This window comes from Pristiophorus japonicus, chromosome 3 (assembly GCF_044704955.1).
Source record: "Pristiophorus japonicus isolate sPriJap1 chromosome 3, sPriJap1.hap1, whole genome shotgun sequence".
Lineage (NCBI taxonomy): Eukaryota > Metazoa > Chordata > Chondrichthyes > Pristiophoridae > Pristiophorus > Pristiophorus japonicus.
The window spans coordinates 94,283,741-94,308,639 of record NC_091979.1 but is presented as its reverse complement, the minus strand read 5'-3'; the positions used below and the strand labels follow the sequence as shown (position 1 = coordinate 94,308,639).

General features: G+C 45.9%; 1 protein-coding gene across 1 annotated transcript in view; it reads right to left on the bottom strand.

The window, feature by feature from the left end:
* LOC139259799 (secretory phospholipase A2 receptor-like) overlaps nt 1–24,899 on the bottom strand; it is a gene marked incomplete at its 5' end in the record, with an annotated part of 55,127 nt that overhangs the window by 10,076 nt on the left and 20,152 nt on the right. Inside the window, 3 exons of the mRNA XM_070875561.1 lie at nt 9,974–10,135; nt 18,209–18,377; nt 18,490–18,728. Coding sequence (XP_070731662.1) covers nt 9,974–10,135; nt 18,209–18,377; nt 18,490–18,728 — 570 coding nt within the window. The remainder of the gene's footprint in view (nt 1–9,973; nt 10,136–18,208; nt 18,378–18,489; nt 18,729–24,899) is intronic.

Here is a 24,899-nt window from a genome sequence, read left to right as displayed (position 1 = left end):
CAGTAAGCAAGTGGGGTCTTGTGAGGTAACTAAGCAGGACTCGGGATAGGCGAGTTTGCAGTGAGCCTTCAGTTACCCTCTTCAAGCTCTGCTTGATTGTTTGCACTGCTCGCTCTGCCTGACCATTGGACGCTGGTTTGAACGGAGCAGAAGTTACATGTTTGATCCCATTGCGGGTCATGAACTCTTTGAACTCGGTACTGCTAAAGCACGACCCATTGTCATTCACGAGGACATGAGGCAGGCTGTGCGTGGCAAACATGGCCCGCAGGCTTTCAATGGTGGCAGCAGAGGTGCTTGCCGACATTATCTCACGTTCAATCTATTTGGAGTACAAATCTACAACCACAAGGAACATTTTTCCCAAGAATCGGCCTGCATAGTCGACATGGACCCTGGACCACGGTTTAGAGGGGCAGGACCATAAACTTAGTGGCGCCTCGCTGGGTGCATTGCTTAATTGTGAACATGTGTTACATTTATGCACGCAGGACTCTAAGTCTGCATCGATACCGGGCCACCACACGTGGGATCTGGCTATTGCTTTCATCATTACAATACCTGGGTGGGTACTGTGGAGGTCACTAATGAAAGTGTCCCTGCCCTTTTTTTGGCACCACTACCCGATTACCCCATAGGAGGCAGTCTGCCTGTATAGACATTTCATCTCTGCGCCGCTGGTACGGCTTTATTTCTTCCTGCATCTCTAACAGGACACTAGACCAACTCCCGTGGAGTACACAGTTTTTTACCAAGGACAGTAAGGGGTCCTGGCTCGTCCAGGTTCTAATTTGTCGGGCGGTAACAGGTGATTGCTCACTCTTGAATGCTTCCATTACCATAACTAAATCTGTGGGCTGTGCCATCGCCACCCCTGTGGTAGGTAATGGCAGCCTAATGAGAGGATTGGCACAGTTTTCTGTGCCTGGCCTGTAGTGGATGGTGTAGTTGTATGCAGACAATGTGAGCGCCAATCTCTGGATGCGGACTGATGCATTCGTATTTATCCCCTTACTTTCAGAAAAGAGGGTATAAGTGGTTTATGGTTGGTTTCCAATTCAAATTTGAGCCCACAGATATTGTTGCATTTTCTTTACCTCAAACACACACTAACACTTCTTTTTCGATCATGCTGTAGGCTCTCTCAGCCTTAGACAGACTTCTGGATGCATAAGCAACCGGTTGCAATTTCCCAGATTCATTAGCTTGTTGCAATACACACCCGACACCGTACGACGACGCATCACATGCTAGTACCAAACGTTTACATGGATCATACAACACAAGCAATTTGTTTGAACATAACAGTTTCTAGCTTTCTCAAAGGCATATTCTTGGCTTTTACCCCATACCTATTCATCTCCTTTAAGCAGTAAAGAGTGCAGTGGTTCAACAGTGTGCTAAGGCCCGGTAAAAGGTTACCAAAGTAGTTCAGGAATCCTAGAAATCACCGCAGCTCCGTCACATTCTGTGGTTTTGGTGCGTTCTTGATTGCCTCCGTCCGCCGCAATTCTTCTCCCCAGGAACTCCACTTCAGACATCAGAAAACGCACTTCGAACATTTTAACCTGAGCCCCACTCGATTGAGCCGACTAAGGACCTCCTCCGGGTTCTGCAGGTGCTCGATGGTGTCCCGACCTGTGACCAAGGTGTCGTCCTGGAAGACCACGGTGCGCGAGACCGACTTCAGAAAGCTTTCCATATTCCTCTGGAATATTGCCTCGGCTGATCGAATCCCAAACGGGCATCTGTTGTAAATGAAGAGGCCTTTGTGCGTGTTGATACAGGCGAGGCCCTTCGATGATTTCTCCAGCTCCTGTGTCATGTAGGTGGAGATCAAGTCCAGCTTCATGAATGTTTTTCCTCCTGCCAGCGTCGCAAATAGGTCGTCTGCCTTTGGTAGCGGGTATTGATCCTGCAGGGAGAAACGATTGATAATTACTTTGCAATCACCACAGATTCTGACGGTGCCGTCTTCCTTGAGAACTGGAACAATCAGACTAACCCCTCATTGAATTCGAACGGCGAAATGATGCCCTCTCGTTGCAGCCGGTCCAGCTCGATCTCCACTCTCTCATTTATCATGTACGGTACTGCTCTCGCCTTGTGATGGATGGGTCACGCCCCCGGAATCAGATGGATCTGCACTTTTGCTCCTTGGAACTTCCCGATACCTGGTTCGAACAGCGAGGGGGACTTGTTTAAGACCTGGGCACATGAAGTGTCGTTGACGGACGAGAGCGCTTGGACGTCGTCCCAGTTCCAGTGTATCTTTCCCATTCAACTCCTGCCGAACAGCATGGGGCCATCGCCCGGTACCACCCAGAGTGATAATTTGTGCACCGCTCCATCATAGGAGACCTTTATGGTAGCACTTCCTTTGTGTACATTCTCAGTTTAATATGAATGGGAGTCAGGACTGGCCTTGCGGCCTTGCTGCACCACAATTTATCGAAAGTCTTTTTGCTCAGTATGGACTGGCTCGCGCCCATATCCAGCTCCATTGACACCGGCAGTCCATTTAATTCAACCGTCAGCATTATCGGGGGACACTTTGTGGTAAGTGTGTGCACCCCATTTACCTCTGCCTCCTCAGCCTGAGGCTCTGGTTCGCCATGATGCACCGTGGATCTGTCGTCCTCTGCAAATGGTGGTTTGCAGGATTAGCAGCGTTTGCAGCTCGCCTGCACATACGTTGGAGGTGTCCCATTGTTCCACATCCCTTGCAAACGTATCCTTTGAAGCGGCATGAATGGAAGTGATGATCACCTCCGCAGCACCAAAAAGGTTTTAATGGCCTTGCATTCACCACCCTGGATGGTGGACTCTTAGAGACATCTGCGGACATGCAGCTGCAGGCATGCGAGTCCTGCCCTGCACGTTACGATTCGAAAACAACATTACTTTGTTACAGTACTTGCAACAGCACTCGTGTGCGGAGAGATTTGTTTGATATTGTCACTGGTGGCGACGCATGCCTGGCCTATCGCTGGTTGGGGTCTCTACAGTCAAAAGTTTGCAAAGTATTACTTCATGGCCAATGCCAAGTAAAAGAAAGCATGTGCTCCAAATTCGCAATGTCTTGCAAGGCGCCTTAGATCCGCGACGTAGCTTGCAACTTCCTGGCCTTCAGACCTCTTGTACGTGTGGAATCGGTACCTCGCCATCAGAACGCTTTCCTTCGGGTTTAGATGCTCCCGGACCAATGTGCACAAATCATCGTACGACTTCTCTGTGGGTTTCGCTGGAGCAAGCAGATTTTTCATGAGGCCATACGTTGGTGCCCTGCAAACGGTGAGGAGGATCGCTCTTCGTTTGCCAACATTCGCTTCTCCTTCCAGCTCGTTGGCCACGAAGTATTGGTCGAGTCACTCCACGAAGGTTTCCCAATCATCTCCCTCCGAAAATTTCTCCAGGATGCCCACGGTTCTCTACAATGTTGCAGTGGGGTTCGTTATCTGTATCTCGTCGCCAGTTGTTATGTCTTGAATAAAGAATCTGACCAGATACTGTAAGCTCAATGTAACGTGTGACCGTAGTCCTTTATTACAGGTCTCCAGAGTGCTCTCCAGCCTGTGAGGCCTCCTTATGTACATGTGCTCGCAAGGGATTGTGGGATCCCTTGGGACTCCAGGGGATGAGCCCTCTGGTGTTTAAACATGGTATTTACAGGTTTACACATATAATACTACCCAACTGGTCCCAGTTAATTTGTGGATTAAGTTGATAGTGGTCGTTACCTTGGCTGCAGTTAACATTGTGTGACTACGATTCAGAACCACTCCACAGTAATTTTGGAAGTCCCCTTGCCTGAGTTCAGTACAGTGCCACAGAAGCGAGCATTCAGGTGCTTCCTTGCATGCCGGGCTTTCAAATGAATTGCAGAGGATTCGGACAAAGCTGCCACAGCTTTTAATAGTCCTCAATTCTGTAAGCCTGCTTTCCAATTGAGCAAGAGCTCTTGCTCAGATGGCTATCATAAGGTCATGTGCATTATTCAAATTTCTGAGGTGGGTCGGCGGGATGTCACTGGTGCCTCCAAGACTGAGCTCTGCGGGAGCCCATTATTCAGAAGTAGAGGTCTCTTGATTAGCTTCATGAGATGAACACAGAACTTGTGGTTGGTGAGCATGATTGTTTGCAGGCACAATGTTGGTTTGCAGCGTACTATACTCGACATTTTCAGCAGTTGACCACAAAAGCACGGTTGTTATGAGCCCTCGCTGTTAACCAGCTTCGATGCAAGTTGTGAGTGCAATTACATGGTCACAGGTATCCTGTGCAGGTCACCACCCATACTGCTCCTTAGTGCTCTAATCTTTGAAGAGTGGCATGAGTCATTAGGGTAACATCCCTTCCAGGAGCTTGTACACAGGCAGAGGTGAAGTGAAATTAATTCCTTTCAATTCCCATTAGTATAAAAAGGGATTCCCAACAGTGATCTGGGGAAACCTGTATACTTTAAAATAGATCATACTGAGTATGTATGTCTGAGATCAAAGGGCTGGGTTCACTCAAGAATTGGTTGTGTTAGCAAAAGATAGAAACAAGAAAAGTAAAAGTGGAGGGCAGAGAAACCCAAGACAAAAATCAAAAAGGGTCACATTACAGCGAAAGTCTAAAGGGACAAAGTGTGTTAAAAAGACAAGCCTGAAGGCTCTGTGCCTCAATGCGAGGAGTATTCATAATAAAGGTGGATGAATGAACTGCACAGGCAGCTATTAACGAATATGATATAATTGGGATTACGGAGACATGGCTCCAGGGTGACCAAGGCTGGGAACTCAACATCCAGGGCTATGCAACATTCAGGAAGGATAGACAGAAAGGAAATGAGGTGGGTAGCATTGCTTGTTAAAGAGGAAATTAACGCAATAGTAAGGAAGGAGGGAGAGAGAAAACAGGGAATTATAGACCGGTCAGCCTGACATCGGTAGTGGGTAAAATGATGGAATCAATTATTAAGGATGTCATAGCAGTGCATTTGGAAAGAGGTGACATGATAGGTCCAAGTCAGCATGGATTTGTGAAAGGGAAATCATGCTTGACAAATCTTCTGGAATTTTTTGAGGATGTTTCCAGTAGAGTGGATAAGGGAGAACCAGTTGATGTGGTATATTTGGACTTTCAGAAGGCGTTCGACAAGGTCCCACACAAGAGATTGATGTGCAAAGTTAGAGCACATGGGATTGGGGGTAGTGTACTGACATGGATTGAGAACTGGTTGTCAGACAGGAAGCAAAGAGTAGGAGTAAATGGGTACTTTTCAGAATGGCAGGCAGTGACTAGTGGGGTACCGCAAGGTTCTGTGCTGGGGCCCCAGCTGTTTACACTGTACATTAATGATTTAGATGAGGGGATTAAATGTAGTATCTCCAAATTTGCGGATGACACTAAGTTGGGTGGCAGTGTGAGCTGCGAGGAGGATGCTGTGAGGCTGCAGAGCGACTTGGATAGGTTAGGTGAGTGGGCAAATGCATGGCAGATGAAGTATAATGTGGATAAATGTGAGGTTATCCACTTTGGTGGTAAAAACAGAGAGACAGACTATTATCTGAATGGTGACAGATTAGGAAAAGGGGAGGTGCAAAGAGACCTGGGTGTCATGGTACATCAGTCATTGAAGGTTGGCATGCAGGTGCAGCAGGCGGTTAAGAAAGCAAATGGCATGTTGGCCTTCATAGCAAGGGGATTTGAGTACAGGGGCAGGGAGGTGTTGCTACAGTTGTACAGGGCATTGGTGAGGCCACACCTGGAGTATTGTGTACAGTTTTGGTCTCCTAACCTGAGGAAGGACATTCTTGCTATTGAGGGAGTGCAGCGAAGGTTCACCAGACTGATTCCCGGGATGGCGGGACTGACCTATCAAGAAAGACTGGATCAACTGGGCTTGTATTCACTGGAGTTCAGAAGAATGAGAGGGGACCTCATAGAAACATATAAAATTCTGACGGGGTTAGACAGGTTAGATGCAGGAAGAATGTTCCCAATGTTGGGGAAGTCCAGAACCAGGAGTCACAGTCTAAGGATAAGGGGTAAGCCATTTAGGACCGAGATGCGGAGGAACTTCTTCACCCAGAGAGTGGTGAACCTGTGGAATTCTCTACCACAAAAAGTTGTTGAGGCCAATTCACTAAATATATTCAAAAAGGAGTTAGATGAGGTCCTTACTGCTAGGGGGATCAAGGGGTATGGCGAGAAAGCAGGAATGGGGTACTGAAGTTGAATGTTCAGCCATGAACTCATTGAATGGCGGTGCAGGCTAGAAGGGCCGAATGGCCTACTCCTGCACCTATTTTCTATGTTTCTATGTTTCTAGGACATCAGCTTGGATGATGTGGAATCTGTATGGGTGGAGCTCCAGAATAGCAAAAGGCTGAAAACGCTCGTGGGAGTTGTGTACAGACCACCATCAGCATCAAACAAGAAATTAGGGATGTGTGCAATAAAGATACAGCAGTTATCATGGGCGATTTTAATCTACGTATAGATTGGGCTAACTAAACTGGTAGCAATGCGGTGGAGGAGGATCTCCTGGAGTATATTAGGGATGGTTTTCTAGATCAATATGTCGAGGAACCAACTAGAGGGCTGGCCATCCTAGACTGGGTGATGTATAATGAGAAAGGATAATTATCAATCTTGTTGTTCGAGGCCCTTTGGGGAAGAGTGACCATAATATGGTAAAATTCTTTATTAAGATGGAGTGTGACACAGTTAATTCAGAGACTAGGGTCCTGAACTTAAGGAAAGGTAACTTCGATGGTATGAGGCGTGAATTGGCTAGAATAGACTGGCGAATGATACTTAATGGGTAGATGGTGAATAGGCAAAAGCAGACTTTTAAAGATCACGTGGATGAACTTCAACAATTGTACATTCCTGTCTGGAGTAAAAACAAAACGGGGAAGGTGGCTCAACCGTGGCTAACAAAGGAAATTAGGGATAGTGTTAAATCCAAGGAAGAGGCATATAAATTGGCTAGAAAAAGCAGCAAACCTGAGGACTGGGAGAAATTTAGAATTCAGCAGAGGAGGACAAAGGGTTTAAGTAGGAGGGGGGAAATAGAGTAGGAGAGGAAACTTGCTGGGAACATAAAAACTGACTCCAAAAGCTTCTATAGATATATGAAGAGAAAAAGATTAGTGAAGACAAACGTAGGTCCCTTGCAGTCAGAATCAGATGAATTTATAATGGGGAACAAAGAAATGGCAGACCAATTCAACAAATAGGTTCTGTCTTCACGAAGGAAGACACAAATAACCTTCCGGAAATATTAGGGGACCGAGGGTCTAGCAAGGAGGAACTGAAGGAAATCCTTATTAGTCAGGAAATTGTGTTAGGGAAATTGATGGGATTGAATGCTGATAAATCCCCAGGGCCTGATAGTCTACATCCCAGAGTACTTAAGGAAGTGGCCCTAGAAATAGTGGATGCATTGGTGATCATTTTCCAACAGTCTATCAACTCTGGATCAGTTCCTATGGACTGGGGGATAGCTAATGTAACACCACTTTTTTAAAAAGGAGGGAGAGAGAAAATGGGGAATTATAGACCGGTTAAGCCTGACATCGGTAGTGGGGAAAATGTTGGAATCAATTATTAAAGATGAAATAGCAGCGCATTTGGAAAGCAGTGACAGGATCGGTTCAAGTCAGCATGGATTTATGAAAGGGAAATCATGCTCGATAAATCTTCTAGAGTTTTTTGAGGATGTAACTAGTAGAGTGGACAAGGGAGAACCAGTAGACGTGGTGTATTTGGACTTTCAAAAGGCTTTTGACAAGGTCCCACACAAGAGATTAGTGTGCAAAATTAAAGCATATGGTATTGGGGGTAATGTATTGACGTGGATAGAGAACTGGTTGGCAGATAGGAAGCAGAGAGTTAGGATAAACAGGTCCTTTTCAGAATGGCAGGCAGTGACTAGTGGGATGCCGCAGGGTTCAGTGCTGGGACCCTAGCTATTTACAATATGCATCAATGATTTAGATGAAGGAATTGAGTGTAATATCTCCAAGTTTGCAGATGACACTAAGCTGGGTGGCAGTGTGAGCTGTGAGGAGGATGCTAAGAGGCTGCAGGGTGAAGTGGCCAGGTTAGGTGAGTGGGCAGTATAATGTGGATAAATGTGAGGTTATTCACTCTTGTGGCAAAAACAGGAAGGCAGAATATTATTTGAATGGCGACAGATTAGGAAAAGGGGAGGTGCAACGAGACCTGGGTGTCATGGTACATCAGTCATTGAAAGTTGGCATGCAGGTACAGCAGGCGGTGAAGAAGGCAAATGGCATGTTGGACTTCATAGCTCAGGGATTTAAGTATAGGAGCAGGGAGGGCCATGGTGAGGCCTCACCTGGAATATTGTGTTCAAGTTTTGGTCTCTTAATCTGAGGAAGGACATTCTTGCTATTGAGAGAGTGCAGCGAAGGTTCGCCAGACCGATTCCTGGAATGCAGGACTGACATATGAGGAGAGACTGGATCGACTGGGCCTGTATTCACTGGATTTTAGTAGAATGAGAGGGGATCTCATAGAAACGTATAATATTCTGACGGGATTGGACAGGTTAGAAGCAGGAAGAATGTTCCTGATATTGGGGAAGTCTAGAACCAGGAGACACAGTCTTAGGATAAGGGGTAAGCCATTTGAGACTGAGATGAGGAGAAACTTCTTCAATCAGAGAGTTGTTAATCTGTGGAATTCTCTACCGCAGAGAGTTGTTGATGCCAGTTCATTGGATATATTCAAGAGGGAGTTAGATATGGCCCTTATGGCTAAGGGGATCAAGGGGTATGGAGAGAAAGCGGGAAAGGGATACTGAGGTGAATGATCAGCCATGATCTTATCGAATGGTGGTGCAGGCTCAAAGGGATGAATGGCCTACTCCTGCACCTATTTTCTATGTTTCTATGTTAATGAGGGTGTTGCAGCCTTGAGAGGTGGCAGTGAACTTGTAGACTGAGCTGGGAAATCTAAAAGTTAAGAATTATGTGGAACATGCTTGGAGGACTCATTTAGATGCAAGAAAAATAAATAGGCAAGTTGAATTGCGAAAGAAAAACATGACAGGTACACATGACAGAATAGCCTTGGCAGTCACAGCGGGGGACTTCTGGTTGGATTATGGTAGGGAGGTTTGTGCAGGTTGCAGTGGGTGGCCATTGAAGAAGCTAGCAGTCAGGTTAGAAGCTGCAGCAGGGAAAATCAATTTGCAGAGGGGAGCAAGGAGGCAGCAAAAGTGAGTAGGTGACAGCATGGAGGAAGCATAGAGCAGGCTGCATCTTGTAGCTCCATAATATACTTCACTACCTGGGGAGGTTTCACAAGTAAATGAGCAACAGTGCTACCTTAATGCCCAATCATGGGAGACTTAGTCAAGGGTAATTAAAATGAATACACAAGTTTGATTGTGACAGATAGTAAAAAGTGTTAAAGGAAGCAACTGTTGCTTTAAAAGGAAGTATATACTCATTCAAAACCTTTAGTGTACTACAGATAAATAAATACTTGCCAGATAATAAATAGATTAAATTAATATACTTTATTTTTAGGTCACTGACACAAAGGAGGTCATGCAACTAATTATAGGATCTTTACCATTGTTCTTCCTGAGCATGAAAACATCTCAAAGGTGTAAGAGCAGTTTGACTGATCCTCAGCATTAAAACTCACTTTAGAGTGGAAGCAAGTCTTCCTTGATTTCGAGGGACTGCCTATGATGATGATGAACTGTTTACCACAGCATAAATCTAATTATCTTACAGTAGGAAACGCACATCAAAAATATGTAATACGTTAGAAAAGTGTGATCATGATCAGAGCTGTTGGATGATTTAAACACTTGTACCTTTACAACCACTTTAAAAGTACTGTAAAACATAGTACATAAGCTGCACCTCTATATGAGCTTAAACTTACACCATAAATACATTAGATTTCATGCTAGGTTTTTCAGTGTGGAATGTCTTACCCAGGTTTCTGCAAACTTCTTTCGCTTCTTCCATTGTTAAACTTGAAGAATTATATAAAACCAGGTCAAAGAGGTAACAATTGCCTCGGAATGGAATCCAAGGCAAACCTTTAGCTGTGTTTGGGCACTCCAGTTTGTAAGCCGGGGAACTTAATGTTGCAGCTGTAAACAGTAGATTAATTGGAAATATTTAGGCAATTCTAATTCACAGACTTTCCTCCCCCACCTCGGGGCCGATGATAACTTGGCCAAAATTGGTGTCAACAAGAAAATAACAGCCTCAAAATGGGTTACAATCCCATTAATATCGACGCTCCAGCTGCCATCATTTTTATAGAAGTCTACCGTTGGGCAGCTGAAGCACATAACATGCAAATAAGTGTCCTATGATGTACATAGAACCCCGATTAAGATTTCAGAACATAACTGAGTGGATTGTGCACCAGTCTCCAACCACTTTTACTGGGGTACATGGTATGATTCTCAATGAATACTTCGCATCTGTTTTCACAAAAGAGAGGGCGATGCAGATTTTGCAATGAGGGAGGAGGAGTGTGAAATGTTAGATGAAATAAACAGAGAGAGAGAGAGAGAGAGAGAGAGAGAGAGAGAGAGAGGAAGTATTAAGGGGCTTAGCAGCTTTCAAAGTGGATAAGTCCCCAGGCCCAGATGAAATGTATCCCAGTCTTTTAGAGAAGCAAAAGAGGAAATAGCAGAGGCCCTGACCATCATTTTCCAATCACCTCTGGCTTCCGGTGTGGTGCCAGAGGACTGGAGGACTGCTAATGTTGTACCTTCGTTTAAAAATGGAGAAAGGGATAGACTGAGTAATTACAGGCTGGCCAGCCTAACTTTGGTGGTGGGAAAATTATTGGAAAAAATCCTGAGGGACAGGATAAATTATAATTTGGTAAGACATGGATTAATCAAGTGCAGTCAGCATGGATTTGTTAAGAGTCTCGTCGCCGAGAACATGCAGAAAGCAAGCGCAGGCAGCGGAAAGAGCGTGTGGCAAACCAGACTCCCCACCCACCCTTTCCTTCAGTGACTGTCTGTCAGACCTGTGACAGAGACTGTAATTCCCGTATTGGACCGTTCAGTCACCTATGAACTCACTTTTGGAGTGGAAGCAAGTCTTCCTCGATTTTGAGGGACTGCCTATGATGGTGATGTTAAGGGAAGGACGTGTCTGACTAACTTGATTGAATTTTTCAAGGAGGTAACCAGGAGGTTCGATGAGGGCAGTGCGTATGATGTAGTGTATATGGATTTTAGAAAAGCTTTTGATAAGGTCCCACATGGCAGACTGGTCATGAAAGTAATAGCCCATGGGATCCAGGGCAAAAATGGCAAGTTGGATCCAAAATTGGCTCAGCGGCAGGAAGCAAAGGGTAATGGTTGATGGGTGTTTTTGTGACTGGAAGGCTGTATTCAATGGTATCCAGCAGGACTCAATGATGGGTCCCTTGCTTTTTGTGGTATATATCAATGACTTGAACTTGAATGTTGGGGGTATGATTAAGAAGTTTGCAGATGACACTAAAATAGGCTGTGGACTGCAGGAAGATATCAATATACTGGTCAGATGGGTGGAACAGAGGCAAATGGAATTCAATCCGGATAAGTGTGAGGTAATGCATTTGGGGATATCGAACAAGGCAAGGCAATACACATTAAATGGTACGACACTGAAAAGTGTAGAGGAACAAAGGGGCCTTGGCGAGCAGGTCCACAGATCCCTGAAGGTAGAGGCCAGATAGTTTGGCTGGGTCTGTTTTCTTTGGAACAGAGGAGGCTAAGGGGAGATCTGATTGAGGTGTATAAAATTATGAGGGGCCGAGATCGAGTTGATGGTAGGACCTATTTCCCTTAGCAGAGCGGTCAACATAGAAACATAGAAAAAAGGTGCAGGAGCACGCCATTCGGACCTTCGAGCCTGCACCACCATTTAGTAAGATCATGGCTGATCATTCCCTCAGTATCCCTTTCCATTTCTCTCCATGCCCCTTGATCCCCTTAGCCATAAGGGCCATATTGAACTCCCTCTTGAATATATCCAATGAACTGGCATCAACAACTCTCTGCGGCAGGGAATTCCACAGGTTAACAACTCTCAGTGAAGAAGTTTCTCCTCATCTCAGTCCTAAATGGCCTACCCCTTATCCTAAGGCTATGTCCCCTGGTTCTGGACTTTCCCAACATCGGGAACATTCGTCCCGCATCTAACCTGTCCAGTCCCATCAGAATCTTATACGTTTCTATGAGATTCCCTCTTATCCTTCTAAATTCCCGTGAATAAAGGCTCAGTTGATCCAGTCTCTCCTCATATGACAGTCAAGCCATCCCTGGAATCAGTCTGGTGAACCTTCGCTGCACTCCCTCAAGAGCAAGAACGTCCTTCCTCAGATTAGGAGACCAAAACTGAACACAATATTCCAGGTGAGGCTTCACTAAGGCCCTGTACAACTGCAGTAAGACCTCCCTGCTCCTATACTCAAATCCCCTAGCTATGGAGGCCAACAAACCATTTGCCTTCTTCACCGCCTGCTGTAGCTGCATGCCAACTTTCAATGACTGATGAACCATGACACCCAGGTCTCTTTGCACCTCCCCTTTTACTAATCTGTCACCATTCAGATAATAATCTGCCTTCCTGTTTTTGCCACCAAAGTGGATAACCACACATTTATCCACATTATACTGCAGCTGCCATGCATTTGCCCATTTACCTAAGCTGTCCAAGTCCCCATGTAGCCTCTTAGCATCCTCCTCCCAGCTCGCCACCCAGCTTAGTGTCATCTGCAAACATGGAGAAACCTTCAATTCCTTCGTCTAAATCATTAATGTATATTGTAAATAGCTGGGGTCCTAGCACTGAACCCTGCGGCACTCCACTAGTCACTGCCTGCCATTCTGAAAAGGACCCGTTTATTCCCACTCTTTGCTTCCTGTCTGCCAACCAGTTCTCTATTCACGTCAATACATTACCCCCAATGCTGCTTTTTCTGGGCCAATTTATATGCCTCTTCCTTGGATTTAACACTTTCCTCAATTTCCCATTGTTAGCCACGGTTGAGCCACCTTCCCTTTTTTATTCTTACGCCACACAATTGTTGTAGGTCATCCATATGATCTTTAAATGTCTGCCATTGCATATCTACCGTCAACCCTTTAAGTACCATTCTCCAGTCTATCCTAGCAAATTCATGTCTCATACCATCAAAGTTTCCTTTCTTTAAGTTCAGGACCCTAGTCTCTGAATTAATTGTGTCACTCTCCATCTTAATGAAGAAATCTACCATATTATGGTCACTCTTCCGCAAGGTCAGCCTGACATCAGTAGTGGGTAAAATGATGGAATCAATTATTAAGGATGTCATAGCAGCGCATTTGGAAAGAGGTGACATGATAGGTCCAAGTCAGCATGGATTTGTGAAAGGGAAATCATGCTTGACAAATCTTCTGGAATTTTTTGAGGATGTTTCCAGTAGAGTGGACAAGGGAGAACCAGTTGATGTGGTATCTTTGGACTTTCAGAAGGCTTTCGACAAGGTCCCACACAAGAGATTAATGTGCAAAGTTAAAGCACATGGGATTGGGGGTAGTGTGCTGACTTGGATTGAGAACTGGTTGTCAGACAGGAAGCAAAGAGTAGGAGTAAATGGGTACTTTTCAGAATGGCAGGCAGTGACTAGTGGGGTACCACAAGGTTCTGTGCTGGGGCCCCAGCTGTTTACACTGTACATTAATGATTTGGACGAGGGGATTAAATGTAGTATCTGCAAATTTGCGGATGACACTAAGTTGGGTGGCAGTGTGAGCTGCGAGGAGGATGCTATGAGGCTGCAGAGTGACTTGGATAGGTTAGGTGAGTGGGCAAATGCATGGCAGATGAAGTATAATGTGGATAAATGAGGTTATCCACTTTGGTGGTAAAAACAGAGAGACAGACTATTATCTGAATGGTGACAGATTAGGAAAAGGGGAGGTGCAACGAGACCTGGGTGTCATGGTACATCAGTCATTGAAGGTTGGCATGCAGGTACAGCAGGCGGTTAAGAAAGCAAATGACATGTTCGCCTTCATAGCGAGGGGATTTGAGTACAGGGGCAGGGAGGTATTGCTACAGTTGTACAGGGCCTTGGTGAGGCCACACCTGGAGTATTGTGTACAGTTTTGGTCTCCTAACTTGAGGAAGGGCATTCTTGCTATTGAGGGAGTGCAGCGAAGGTTCACCAGACTGATTCCTGGGATGGCGGGACTGACATATCAAGAAAGACTGGATCAACTGGGCTTGTATTCACTGGAGTTCAGAAGAATGAGAGGGGATCTCATAGAAACGTTTAAAATTCTGACGGGTTTAGACAGGTTAGCTGCAGGAAGAATGTTCCCAATGTTGGGAAGTCCAGAACCAGGGGTCACAGTCTAAGGATAAGGGGTAAGCCATTTAGAACTGAGATGAGGAGAAACTTCTTCACCCAGAGAGTGGTGAACTTGTGGAATTCTCTACCACAGAAAGTTGTTGAGGCCAATTCACTAAATATATTCAAAAAGGAGTTAGATATAGTCCTTACTACTAGGAGGATCAAGGGGTATGGCGAGAAAGCAGGAATTGGGTACTGAGGTTGCATGTTCAGCCATGAACTCATTGAATGGCAGTGCAGGTTCGAAGGGCCGAATGGCCTACTCCTGCACCTATTTTCTATGTTTTTATGTAAGGGGCCCCGCACGACCAGATTGCTAATAAATCCTCTCTCATCACACAAGACCCAGTCTAGGATGGCCTGCTCGCTAGTTGGTTCCTCGACATATTGGACTAGAAAACCATCCCTAATACATTCCAGGAAATCCTCCTCAACCGCATTGCTACCAGTTTAGTTAGCCCAATCAATATGTAGATTAAAATCACCCATGTTAACTGCTGTACCTTTATTACACGCATCCCCAATTTCTTGTTTGATGCTGTCCCCAACCTTACTACTACTGTTTGGTGGTCTGTACACAACTCCCACTCGCGTTTTCTGCCCCTTGGTGTTTTGCAGCTCTACCCATATAGATTCTGCATCATCCATGCTAATGTCCTTCCTTGCTATTGCGTTAATCTCCTCTTTAACCAGCTCCTTTTCCTTCCTGTCTGTCCTCCAATAACCAGGGGGCATAGATTTAAAATAATTGGTAGGAGTTTTGTAGGGGATTTAAGGGGAGGTTGGTGGGTGTCTGGAACTCATTGCCTGAAAGGGTGGTAGAAATTCTCACCGCATTGAAAAAGTACTTGGATATGCACTTGAAGTGTCCTAACCTACAAGGCCATGGACCAAGAGCTAGAAAGTTGGATTAGACTGGATAGATCTTGGTCAGCCGGCCAGGACACGATGGTCCGAAATGGCCTAATTCCGTGCTGTAAATGTCTATGATTCTATGATCCAGTTCGCCGCCCCCTACTTGTAAAATTACATTTTTAGGGCCAGAGGGGTTGTTTGGCAGTAATTATCACTTGTCACACAGTTTAAATTAATTCACTTAGTCCTGAATGCACCAGACATAACTTTTTCTGCCGTGTTTAAAAGAGAGACTTGGATTTATATAGCGCCTTTCACGACTGCCGGACGTTTCAAAGCGGTTTACAGCCAATAAAGTACTTTTGAAGTGTAGTCACTTTGTAATGTGGGAAACGCGGCAGCCAATTTACACACAGCAAACTCCCACAAACAGCAATGTGATAATGACCAGATAATCTGTTTTTTTGTTATGTTGATTGAGGGATAAATATTGGTCAGGACACCAGGGATAACTCCCCTGCTCTTCTTCGACATAGTGCCATGAGATCTTGTATGTCCACCTGAGAGAGCAGACGTCTCACGATTTAACGTATCATCTGAAAGGTGGCACACGCCCTCAGCACTGCACTGGAGTGTCAGCTTAGATTTTTTTGTGCTCAAGTCCCTGGAGTGGGACTTGAACCCACAACCTTCTGACTCATAGGCAAGAGTGCTACCCACTGAGCCACAGCTGACACTTAAGGCCCAAGTTTCCCCAGGAGTTGCTCCGTTTTTTTTGGAGCAACTAGATTTTTTTTGGAGTAACTTAAAAATTGCAATTCTCCCTATTTAAGTTGCTCCAGTGTAAGTAAGTTAGTTAGGCTTTTTTTAAGTTCACTTTTTTTTTCAAAAGGGGGCGTTACCAGCCATTTACACCTGGTTTGGCCATTTAAGCAAGTTTAGCCAGCTAAAACTTACTCCAAACTAAGTTAGGCCAAAGTGGCCACTTTTGCAGATTCTGAAAAACCCTGTGGTAAATGCAGAGATCAGCGCAGGTAGCCTCCAAATGACAGAGTTATGGGCCCAAATTTGGACAGTACAGGTTTCTGGTGCACTCACCCAGAGGTGCGCCGCTGTTGTAGAATTCCAAGGCCGCCAAAAATCTTCAGACCATGTTTGGCCGCTTCCCATCCTCTCCTCCATGGTGGTGTAGCGTGGCAACTGGATTCGGAGGCGAAACCAGGTCCCGGCGCTGAAAACAGTGCTGGGACCTTTGCACATGAGCGCTAGAGTGCGCGCGTTAGAGTGTGTGCGCATACACAGTAGCTCCTAGCCCCCAGAATCTGAGTGTGTGAGATGCAGGCTGTGTGGGAGGGGCTGACGCTCGCCGTCCCTCTCCCGGGCTGAGTGGCCTGCCGCACAGGCCGGCTGCTGCCTTCCCTCGCTGAGGGCTACAAGAGACAGGTTTGTGGGAGGAGAAGAGTTTTGATGGGGGGGGAAGTGGAAGAGTTTTGATCCAGCGGGTGGGAGGAGAAAAGAATCTTCAAAGATTTTCCAGTATTTTAATATCTAGCTATCTTTACTAAAAATATACTCAGTTTAATCAGGCTGATAGCACCTACACCCTGTCGCGTCTCGCTGCTTGGGATTTAAAAAAAAAACTAGCATTCCTATTATAACTCTGCCATTTGGAGTCTACCTGCGCTGATCTCTTAATTCACCACAGGGTTTTTCAGAACGTACAAAAGTGGCCACTTACTCTGGCTTAACTTAGTTTGGAGTAAGTTTTAACTGGCTAAACTTGTTTAAATGGCTAAAACAGGTGTAAGTGACTGGTAATGCCCGCTTTTGAAAAAAAAACTGAACTAAAAAAAACCCTAACTAACTCACTCACTGGAGCACCTTAAATGGGGAGAATTGTGATTTTTAAGTTGCTCCAAAAAAAACGAAGCAATTCCTGCAGAAACTTGGGTCCATTAATAATAGGAATGATAGGTTTTTTTAAAATCCCAAGCAGCAAGACTGGACAGGGTGTAGGTGCTATCAGCCTGATTAAAGGGAGTATATTTTTAGTAAAGATAGCTAGATATTAAAGTACTGGAATATCTTTGCAGATTCAAAACTCCTCCCCTCCCCCCCACCCCACCCCCATCAAAACTTTCCCCCTCCTCCATCAAATCTCTTCCCCTCCCCCCCATCAAATCTCTTCCCCCTTTCCCACCCCCCCCAATCAAAACTCTTTCTCCCCCCCTCCTCCCCCCGCCGGATCAAAACTCTTCCCCTTCCCCCCAAAAAAACTCTCCCCCTCCCCCACCCCACGATCAAAACTCTTCCCCCCACCAACCTGTCTCTTGTAGCCCTCAGCGCGTGAAGGCAGCGGCTGGCCACTTGGCCCGGGATAGGGGCGGCGAGCGTCGGCCCCTCCCACACAGCCTGCATCACACACTCTCAGATTCTGGGGGCTAGGAGCTACTGCGCATGCGCGCACACTAACGCGCACGTGCAGAGGTCCCGGCACGGTTTTCAGCGCCGGGACCTGACTCTGCCCCCGAATCCAGTTGCCACGCTGCGCCACCATGGAGGCGCGGCTGAAAAACGGCCAAACTTGGCCCGAAGATTTTTGGCACCCTTGGAATTCTACAAAAGCGGCGCACCTCTGGTGAGTGCGCCAGAAATCTGTACTGCCCAAATTTGGGCCCTTAGTGAGTAACTAGTGGGTAAGTACACCAACTTCACGCCGTTGGGATTGATTACAATGACAAACCTAGTGGCGAAGACTGTTACAGCATGCCCTGTAGAGGAGCAGGGTATATCTGACAGCAACTTCTGGATTTCCACGGTTAACTGCGCATGCGCTGATGCCAAAAGTTGTACTCCGGTTTACTCTGTTATAATGATGCGCACTGTTAGCCTCACCATTATTACCGACGCACAATCTGATCCATACTCTTGAAAGGTTTTGAAGCTGAATTCTTACTTTGCAAAATCTGGCAGAAAGCTCCCTGGAATTGAGTTTCACAGTCAGTGGTCTTCCAGTAGCCATTAGTATCCATGTACCCACAATCATGAGATGAATGAGGACCTTCCTCTGCCCAATGACTGAATACAACGCCACTACCATCTGACCAAATAAAGCTTTTTCCATCCTGCAAACAATGACAAGTATGGATGATAAGAATATTAACATTTCCATCTTTGTTTTTATACACTACATCAATAAAATTAAAGTTATTAATGGTAATATAGTTTTGGACATACATCTGGGCTAGACAATCCTATCCAATGCGGGTGTGACAGCTTGTTCACAATGACCGTGAGAAATGCTTGGTGATATTGATCAGTAATGCTGACCAGTTCAGTTTCTCTTCGTCTGCATTCATTTAATGCTTCATACCACGTTAGGTTCTTCTTGATCAGTTTGTACGTGTAGTTTCCATATTCAAAAGTATCAAGTGCTGGATACACAGATGATGCATTGACCTGATGGATGGATTTATCTACAGAGACAAAAAAAACAAGCATGATGGAATTTATAAAACTAATTACAGATGAGCAGTGAATGTTTACTTTGGAACAAGTGATAGAAAGATATGCTGTATGACCTGTATTGATGGAATAAAAATCATTCCAACAGTATAGGTCATACAGCATTAGAAAAACTGCTTGGATAGTACAAAGCAAAAGGACAGTTCTCCATACCCAAGGAAGGATATACTTGCCTTGCAACAAAGGTTCACTATATTGATTCCTGGGATGAGAGGGATGTTCCATGAGGAGAAATTGAGTAGAATGGGCCTATACTCTCTGGAGTTTAGAAGAATGAGAGGTGATCTCATTGAAACATGTAAAATTCTGAGAAGAATTGACATGGTAGATGCCGAGAGGCTGTTTCCTCTGGCTGGAGAGTCTAGAACTAGGGGGACATAATCTCAGGATAAGGGGTCCGCCATTTAGGACTGAGATGAGGAGAAATCTCTTTAAGAGGGTTGTGAATCAAGGGAATTCTCTACCCCAAAGGGTTCTGGATGCTCAGTCATTGAATATATTCAAGGTTGATAATTGATTGCTTTTTGGACTTTAAGACAATCAAGGGATACGCGAGTCGGGTGGGAAAGTGTAGTTGAGGTAGAAGATCAGCCATGATCTTATTGAAAGCAAATTATATCTAGACATGCTGAATTACTCACAAATGCGTATATGCTTGGGAATTCCTACAGCTGGTGACCCTCCAAAACAATGAAGACATTCAGAAGTGCTTTAACCTTCTTAAATCAGTGGTAAGCCTCGACACCAGGACACTTCTAAAGGGTTGACTCCTCAATGGGGCCAGATCAACCTTAGGGATAATGACATATGCTTTATTTTTGTTTCATCATGCTCTCTCCTCTGAGATCACGAGCCTCCTATCTCCTCCCTTAATCTCTCCCTCTATGTAAATTCCCCAACCCATATTCACAGCCAACACCTCGACTTTGCCTTCTCTCGTGGCCTCGCTACTCCCATCGTGTCAATCGCAGATAAGGCCTTCTCCTTGTATCACTCTCCACCCACATCACCTCTCCCCACACCTCCCCCCCCCTCCCACGCTACCTCCTTCTGTGTCTGCCCTCGGGAAAGACTCTCTCCCTATTCTCGTATAACTGCACTTATGGAGCCAGAGTTTGGTCAAACCTAAGTTCCGCCCATGTACCATTGAAAGGACTGCCAAGATCCTGACGGTACTTTTGGCAGAAGTTTGGTGGAAAAATGTGGGAAAAAATGGGCCTTACACACCGAATCTGGGCGGCAAATGTGATCCTCGGCAAAGTAACGCTGAGGATAAAGTCGGGAAACAGGAAAAACATTTTTTTTTTCAACAAATGGTAAAGAAACTTTTCCAAATCCTTCAGGTTCACCCTATCCTCCAAAATCGCTGCAAAAGAAATGAAAAAAACAAGTGCACTAGCCTTTTCTTGCAGATCTTCATACTTACCGTTCAGGTAAGACCTGCCTCCACCCGGCAGTCTCTTCTGTTGCTGGAGCGGAGGACCGGCCGGGCCAATCTGGGGAGTGAGCGGGTGGGAGGACATTTGTTGGTGTTGCACGGCGGTGCATGCCAGCGGATGTTTCCCAGCGGTCTTCTCTCCCCGCCGGCGTGAGAACCTGACCAAACTCGCTTGGAAGGGAGAGCGCCCAGTAACCAGAGAGACAGCCGGCGGTAAGTCCACCAAATTCGGGCCCATGACTCCCAACTGTCCAGCCTTTGGCCCTCCATTCACCATGACATTTCTGCTCAATCACACCCTCACCACCGCCTTTGATGTCCTAGTTCTTGTTAAAACAATTACTCTCGGTCACCCTGGCTGTTCCCCCTAGTACAGCCCTGATCTTCGCACCCTTAAGTCTGAGGGACGTAGACTTGAATGGATATCGTGGACAACTGGTTTAGCCATTCACCGCCAGATCTGGCTGGACCACACAAAGTATTATCGGGTCCTGCTCTCGACTGCCAAAATCGCTCACTATTCCAGAATCATTCTGGAATGTAAAGATAAACCCCGGCTTCTATTCTCCACTGCTAACCGTCTTTTTAAAACCCCTTTCCCCATTATCCACCCTCATCTCCGACACTAAGTGTGAGGAGCTCATGGACTTCTTTGTCTTTAAGATTGAGACCATCTGTTTGGCCGCCTCTACCTCTTCCCTTCCTTCCCCTAGATCACCAGGCAAAACTTCCTCTAAGGATCCCCCCGCCCTAGCCCTGACCTCACATCTTTCTCCATATTCTCTCCAATCTCCCCTCTTTCCCCATATTCTCTCCAATCTCCCCTTTCCGAGCTCATCCTGTCTATGAGACCCACTTCCTGCTCTCTTGACCCAATTCCCACCAAACTGCTGACCACCTAACTTCCTTTTCTGGCTCCTACGTTAGCTGACATTGTTAACGGTTCTCTCTCTTCAGTTGCTGTCCCCCGCTCCCTCAAATCTGCTGTCATCACCCCTCTCCACAAAAAAAACAACCCTCCACCCCTCTGCTCTTGCAAACTAACACCCCATCTCCAACCTTCCTTTCCTCTCCAAAGTCCTTGAACGTGTTGTTGCCTCCCAAATCCGGGCCCACCTTTCCCACAATTCTATGAATCCCTTCAATCTGGTTTCTGCGCCTGCCACAGTACCGAAATGATATCGTTTGTGACTGTGACAAAGGCAAACTGCCCCTCCTCGTCCTTCTTGACTTGTCTGCAGCTTTGACACGGTTGACCACTCTATCCTTCTCCAATGCCTCTCCACTGTCGTCCAGCTGGGTGGGACTGTACTCGCCTGGTTTCATTCTTATCTACCTAATCGTAGCCAGAGAATCCCCTGCAACCGCTTCTCTTCCTGGCCCTGCATCGTTACCTCTTGTGTCCCCCAAGGATCTATCCTTGGGCCTCTCCTATTTCTCATTTACATGTTGCCCCTTGGCGACATCATCCAAAAACACAGCGTCAGTTTCCACATGTACGCTGATTACACCCAGCTCTACCTCACTACCACTCGGCCTCTCCACGGTCTCTAAATTGTCAGACTGTTTGTCTGACGTCCAGTTCTAGATGAGCCAAAATTTTCTCCAATTGAACATTGGGAAGACCGAAACCATTGTTTTTGGTCCCCACCACAAACTCCGTTCCCTAGCCACTGACTCCATCCCTCTCCTCAACTTCTGTCTGAGGCTGAACTAGACAGTTTGCAACCTTGATGTCATATTTGGCCTTGTAATGAGCTTTCAACTATATATTTGCAGCATAACTAAGACCGCTTATTTCCACCTCTGTAACATCGCCCTTGCCTCAGTTCATCCGCTGCTGATGGCCTCATCCATGCCTTTGTTACCTCTAGACTTGACAATTCCAACGGACTCCTGGCTGGCCTCCCACATTCTACCCTACGCAAACTAGAGGTGATCCAAAATTCAGCCGCCCGTGTTCTTACTCAAACTCAGTCCCGCTCACCCATCACCCCTGTGCTCACTGACCTACATTGGCTTCCGGTTAAGCAACACCTCGATTTCAAAATTCTCATCCTTATTTTCAAATCCCTCCCTTGCCTCGCGTCTTCCTATCTCTGTAATCATCTCAAGCCCCACCCCACCTCCCCCGAGATGTCTGTGCTCCTCTAATTCTGCCCACTTGAGCATCCCTGATTCTAATCACTCAGCCATTGGTGGCTATGCCTTCTGTTGCCTAGGCCCCAAGCTCTGGAACTCCCTGCCTAAACCTCTCTGCCTCTCTACCTCTCTTTCCTCCTTCAAGACGCTCCTTAAAATCTACCTCTTTGACCAAGCTTTTGTGCTCATTTCTATTTATGCGGTTCGGTGTCAAATTCTTTAAAAAAAAAAATCTCTCATCATACTCCTGTGAAGCGCCTTGGGACGTTTCACTATGTTAAAGGTGCTATATAAATACAAGCTGTTATTGTAGTGCTTTATGCCTTTCAAAACCTCAAAGCCTCCTTGATAAAGTGTAACATCCCCACCTGCATCTGAGAATTCCTGGCCCAAGACTGCCCTAAGTGGAGGAAGAGCATCCGGGAGGGCGCTGAGCACTTTGAGTCTCATCGCCGAGAGCATGCAGAAACCAAATGCAGATAGCAGAAGGAGCATGCGGCAAACCAGACTACCCACCCACCCTTTCCTTCAACCACTGTCTGTCCCACCTGTGGCAAAGACTGTAATTCCAGTATTGGACTGTACAGTCACCTGAAAACTCACTTTTAGAATGGAAGCAAGTCTTCCTCGATTTCAAGGGACTGCCTCTGATGATGATGCATTTCTGCATAGGCTGAGGGTACACTGATCTTAAAATAGATGTTTCCATTCTTGGGAAAATACAGGAAACTCTCGTTTATCCAGATACGGATTTAACGGAAAACCGCCGTAACGGAATTTAAAATATTGCGTCGCCACTTCTCACCGGCTGGCGGCCCTGCACGTAACACTTCGACATATATCATATCCAGATCCTTCTGTTGCAAAATCACTAACAATTGCACAACGTGACACTCACCATGAGCAAGGACTCAGAAAATCTACCGTAAAAATCTAAAAACTGAATACAGAAGTTCGCCCTCCTCTGCCCTTGTTTTGCTGGTGTGTGTGTGTGTGTGTGTGCGCGTTGCTGCAGCTGCTGTCTCTCGCGGCCGCTGCTGACGTTGGGAACGGGGGCAGTCCCGGCTCCGGGTTCCAGGCACAGAACGCAGCCCGGAGAGCTAGACACTGGAACCCCGGAGTTAGACAATCTCCTCCTTGAGGCCACCTGCAGCCACTCTCAGTGCAGCATTTGCCCCTCCGTGATTACAGTCCGGGGCAAGTACATGCCTGCTGGCAACTCGATCCCTTTCCTTCTGCAGAAACGATTGTCGCGCATGAACCGTTTGCCTCACACGTTCTCACATTGAAACCACTCAGAACTCTTCTTGCAATTAGTTACTTCAGATGCAGTGACTATTAAGTAGGCGATCACTAACATACACATGGGAATTTTGATTTCCAATGAGTTGTTAAATATATATAAAATATTAACTTTAAAATGTAAACTCGCCCTATTGGAAAATTCGTTTACCTGGAATTGCCGAATCCCGAGCGATCCGGATAAACGAGAGTTTCCTGTATATTAATCACAGATTGGTAGATCAAGAAACCCTCACTGCTGACTGGTCAATTTTGGGAGAAAAAAAACATTTTGATGTTTTTTTGGAAAAGAAATCTTACTTTCCCCCTCAGCAACGGTCTTATTTTTACCTATCTAAAGAAAGAAAGAACTTGCATTTATGTAGCACCTTTCACGACCTCAGGACGTCCCAAAGCACTTTACAACCAAGGTAACTGTTGCAATGTAGGAAATGCGGCAACCAATTTGCACACACCAAACTCCTACAAACAGCAATGTGATAATGATCAGATAATCCGTTAGTCTGTTTGTTTTTTTAAAAAAGTAACGTTGGTTGAGAGGTAAATAGTGGCCAGGACACCAAGAGAACTCTCCTGCACTTCCTCAAAATAGAGCCATGAGATTTTTTTTTACATCCACCGGAGAGCTCAGATGGGGCTCTCAGTTTAACATCTCATCCGTCAATGCAGCACTCCCTCAGCACTGCACTGGAGTGTCAGCCTAGATTGTGTACGCAAGTCTCTGGAGTGAGACTTGAACCCACAACCTTCTGACACAGAGGCGAGAGTGTTTCCAACTGAGCTGACAAAGCTGAGTCTGAACGTTATTTCTGATTTGGATTTTAGACTTCATTAATTTTTTTTAACTATATTTATCTACCTAAATACAGGTTGAACCTCCCTTATCCGGCACCCTTGGGACCTGGCCTGTGCCAGAAAAGGGATTTTGCCGGACGAGAGGAGGTCACGTGTTCTACCGTCTTTGACAACTGCCAGCCCCCAGTCCCAGCCAGCCCCGATACAGTTATCCCCGACCCAGCGATCCACTGCCGCCCTACCCCGCCCCCCCCCCCAAAAGCACGATCTCCAAGACTCATAGAAAGTAATAAAAAGGTATTTTCTTTTTGTTTGGCAGAGCGCTGAGGGCAGTGGGGAGGGGAGGAGTGGCCAGCCCAAGGACACAGCCCATCGACCCGACCCCAGAGGGAGCACCGACGGCAGCAGGGAATAAAATAACTTATCAAGCTTTTATTTATAATTT